The following is a 4,241-nucleotide window of genomic DNA, read 5'->3' as shown; positions in this document are numbered from 1 at the left end:
GGACAATGAGACATGTAGGAGAAAGACAGAGACAGAATACTATAATAATTAGAATAATAAAACTTGGTTGACTGGGGACAAGATGGCGCCTGCGTTTAGCTTTGCCACTGACTGTTTTTGTTTGTCTGAGTTTCCCTGTCTCAGTTGTGTATTCTTCTCTGTGTACTGCTCATCGGTGATCACGATGCCTCGGTTGCTGTGGCAAATGTTCCAGATCAGTGTGGAAAGTTTGTCTGCTACTGGGAACTTCTCATTTCCCAGTCTGGAGTTCTGCCCACCTCCTGTTGGTGTGTCGCCAACAGGTGTTTGGACAAAAAATTTAAGATGGATCTGGAAGAAGTGCAGAGGGAAGAGAGTGTCCAGGTGAGACTTGGGCATCAGCCTTGTGGGATCCCATGGGAGATGYGAGGACTTCTTGGTGGAGCGGCTGCTGCGACGGGTGCAGGGCGTCATTTCTTCAGCTGCGGCACAGCTTCCTACCTGACAGTGGTGTTTCCCACTGCTGGACCTGTCGAGGCCATGCCCTTATCTTCGATGTGGTCCTGGGCGCTGTGAGCAGCGTGTGATCTGACAAACACTTCCTTCATCACTGCATCATCWGCTCCAGATTATTCATGTAGAACGTACCTGGTCAACACACGCTCAGTGGCAAACAAAGCTCATGTCCTACACCACTTGTTTTTACAGAATAATTTATCTTTTGTGTTACTGAGACCTGGCAACAAGATATGGATTTTATTCATCTAAATGAACTCTGTCCATCAGACGGCTCTTTTACTGGGACTGGTGGTGGTCTTCCTATCCTATGGAAGAAGCCTGTCAGTTGGTCAGCACTGACAGCTCACAAAAGTTGGTAGGACAAAACCTTTTTAATGAGAGTGACAAATACGTAAGATTGCACGTTTGAAATTTTGATCCCTGTTGGCGTCTACATCGAGACAGCTGTCTGTTCAAACACAATCTGCCTTCCAACGAGCAGCTCGCTGTAACTTCACCCGATTAGCTGTCTTCATGTTCTTCAGTGCAGTAAGATGCCCTCTGCTGCAGTAATCACAAGCCTACAGCGCCATCTCCTGGCTGCAGGCTGTAATGATTACTGCTTGGCTCATGTCAGTGTGAATCAGTCAAAACATCACGAAGGGAGGAAAAAAACACACAGATGCTCCAGAGTATGAGTCACAGGACCAGCCTAACTGTGGAAAAAAGTGTGACTTAGTCCAGAAAATACGGTGCAGTTTTCCTTCACTCAGCAGAGGGAACGAGACGAGTGAATGAAGTATAAACCAGCCAGAAAGGGATCCATGATTAGTTGTGGCAAATGTGAAAGTTAGCAAGCCACATGAAAGAGCTAAAGTTAGCAAATCAGATGCTAAAATATGTCAAACAAATGCTAAAGCTAAATAAAGTTAAAGAACAGTTTAAATGGATCCATGATTAGTTGTAACATTAGACTTTATATGATAAACATATACTTTAACTGTTAAATAAAGACTGTAAAAATACTGTAGGATGTTTAGTTTAAATGGATCCATGATTAGTTGTAACATTAGACTTTATATGATAAACATATACTTTAACTGTTAAATAAAGACTGTAAAAATACTGTAGGATGTTTAGTTTTTATCATTTTTGAACCAAAAGTTTAAGTTTGCTGCTAGCGGGCTATATCCACCCTGAAGGTTAATCTTGGACAATATCTGATGATCGACTCTTTTAAATGAAACCAGAGAGCGTTGACAGAGAGGAGAAGGTAGAAATGACTCAGCCTGGAACTGAAAATATGGATGGAGGACAACAGAGCTGCTTCATGGAAGAACAACCTCAGATTAGCCTGTTAGCTTTAGTGTTAGCCCTGATGCTATCACCATATATATGTATTAGCTCAGCGCTACACATTCTCTCGTCACTGAGGTCCTCCATCCACATGACAGAGAGGAACACAAAAATGACTCAGCTGTAACTGAAAATATGGATGGAGGACCTCAGTTTAGCTTGTTTGTCAAGCTAGCGCCGAGCTAATACATGTAATGCTGCGTTCACACCAAACGTGATTTCAGCTTCAAAATCTCAGCCAACGCTGAAGTTTGAAGCTTGTGCACTTTGAGGTCAGACGCAGGACAGCTCTTGAAGCGCTGCACGGCAGAGCCTCCCCGCCCCTCCCTCCTCTGTGGGGCTCTGTTTAATGTCGGACCAGGAAGTGGCTTTGCTTTATTTACAGAGAGCAAGAGCATGTCACGTTCATCAGATAATTAATTCATAATTAATTCACCAGATAATTCAGAGGAGAGGCTCACAGCTCGCTTTCAGGACTATTTTTGTCCCGAGTCCAGTCTGATGAGTCGCTGCCACGCATTGGTGAGGATATCTCTGTCAGGACACCGACTGCAGGCACTCATTTCAGCTAAAGAGCTCCTCTCCATCTGTTTCAGGTTAGTGGACATCATTCAGTAAACTGTCCCGTTGGGAAATATGTCACTACGTCACACAGTGGAGTCTCTCTGATTGGTTGACGCGACACGTCGAGCTGCAAAAGTTCAGATTTTCTAACTTCAGCGATTTGTGCCTCAGCGCGTCGAACGTTCAGATCGTTTAAATCGTTCAAATCACGCTGCTCTAATCGCGCTTGAGGCGCCGCAGCACTTCCTGACGCTGCTTGAAGCGCGTCCACCATAGACTTTGTATGTAAACCTGCTGCTCCTGATGCTGAAATCACGTTTGGTGAGAACGCACCATAAGACAATATAGCATCAGCACTAGCGTGAAAGCTAACAGGCTAATCTGAGGTTGTTCTTCCATGAAGCAGCTCTGTTGTCCTCCATCCATATTTTCAGTTCCAGGCTGAGTCATTTCTACCTTCTCCTCTCTGTCAACGCTCTCTGGTTTCATTTAAAAGAGTCGATCATCAGATATTGTCCAAGATTAACCTTCAGGGTGGATATAGCTCGCTAGCAGCCTCGCACCGAGGACTATCCACGTCATCATTTACCCACAATGCTTTGTGTGCAAATAAAATGGCTCCGTCCGTGTTAAACTATATTTTTAAAAATTATAAAAACTGAACATCCTACAGTATTTTTACAGTCTTTATTTTACAGTTAAAATATATGTTTATTAAATAAAGTCTAATGTTACAACTAATCGTGGATCCCTTTAAAGGTGTGTCTGCTCACACTCACACACTACAGAGTGTCACTCTCTCACTCTCACTGCGTCACTTTTAAAGAGAAACCTGCAACCAGCCAGAAGATTACGACCACTCAGAGGTCACAAGCTGGAGGTGGTCTGCACCGGTCCATCAGGACACTCACTGTGGTTCTGCCCCGGCTATCAGCAGCACCTGGATACACTCCAGGCTGCCGGAGCGGGCCGCCTTGTGGATGGGGGTCTCCCCGACACAGTCCTGCAGACAGACAGACAGGAGGACAGGAGGACAGAGGACAGGACATGTCACTGCTGGACATACAGCCTGAAAGACACAACATGGCTAAAGCTACACTCAAGCTACATCACCTGCTAAGAGCTAAAAACAGCAAAAGGCTAGCTATAAGCTAAAAGTAACCTACAGGGACAAAAGTAGAGGCAGTAGCTGAAGGACAGGAAGTGTTTGAAGGGACTGATGAGATTTAAATGTATTTTATGRGGAMAATAAGSTCATTATTTTAAAAAAGTTATAAAAATCATCTCTTAAATGAGCCGAACACTTTGAAACAATAATGTCTAAAACAACAGACGTTGCAGAGGTTCTGCAGCTGTGAGAGAAGCTGCTGSTGTTCCAGACGAGGACTCGGACCCTCACACAGACCTGCCTGTTGATGTCGGCGCCGGCCTGGCTCAGCCACACCACGCAGTGGGCGTGTCCTCCAAACGCTGCCGTGTGCGCCGGCGTCTGCTTGAAGCGGCTGCTCACCGTGTTCACCCCACAGCCCATCTGCACCAGCTGCACCACGCACTCCAGCTGAAGGCACACAGGTAACAACACACCTTTTGTGTTGGTTTGATACAACCTAGGATCAATGGGCCTCATGCAAGAACCGTTCGTACACAGATTTGTTCTTAAGTTGTGCGTACGAGTGATTTAGGAGAATTTGTGACATTCACCAATGTTTTCATATTCTAAGATTTTTTTCAGATACGAACAAAATTCATGAGTGGGGGAGCTATGGTGCGTGACAGTGTGGCTTCTGAATAAATGAAAATGATTTAACACAGTTGTTTATACTTTTAGCAGCTCTTTTTATCCC

At 44.8% G+C, this 4,241-nt stretch overlaps 1 protein-coding gene across 1 annotated transcript in view; it reads right to left on the bottom strand.

The window, feature by feature from the left end:
* Positions 1-4,241, bottom strand: part of LOC106510854 (ankyrin repeat domain-containing protein 10) — a gene marked incomplete at its 3' end in the record, with an annotated part of 12,331 nt that overhangs the window by 6,078 nt on the left and 2,012 nt on the right. The window contains 2 exon segments of the mRNA XM_013999579.1: positions 3,309-3,400; positions 3,803-3,955. Of these exon segments, the coding sequence (XP_013855033.1) occupies positions 3,309-3,400; positions 3,803-3,955 (245 nt within the window).

The sequence above is a fragment of the Austrofundulus limnaeus genome, unplaced genomic scaffold (assembly GCF_001266775.1).
Source record: "Austrofundulus limnaeus strain Quisiro unplaced genomic scaffold, Austrofundulus_limnaeus-1.0 Scaffold2357, whole genome shotgun sequence".
In the NCBI taxonomy this organism is placed as follows: domain Eukaryota; kingdom Metazoa; phylum Chordata; class Actinopteri; order Cyprinodontiformes; family Rivulidae; genus Austrofundulus; species Austrofundulus limnaeus.
This window is presented reverse-complemented; position numbering and strand designations above follow the sequence as displayed.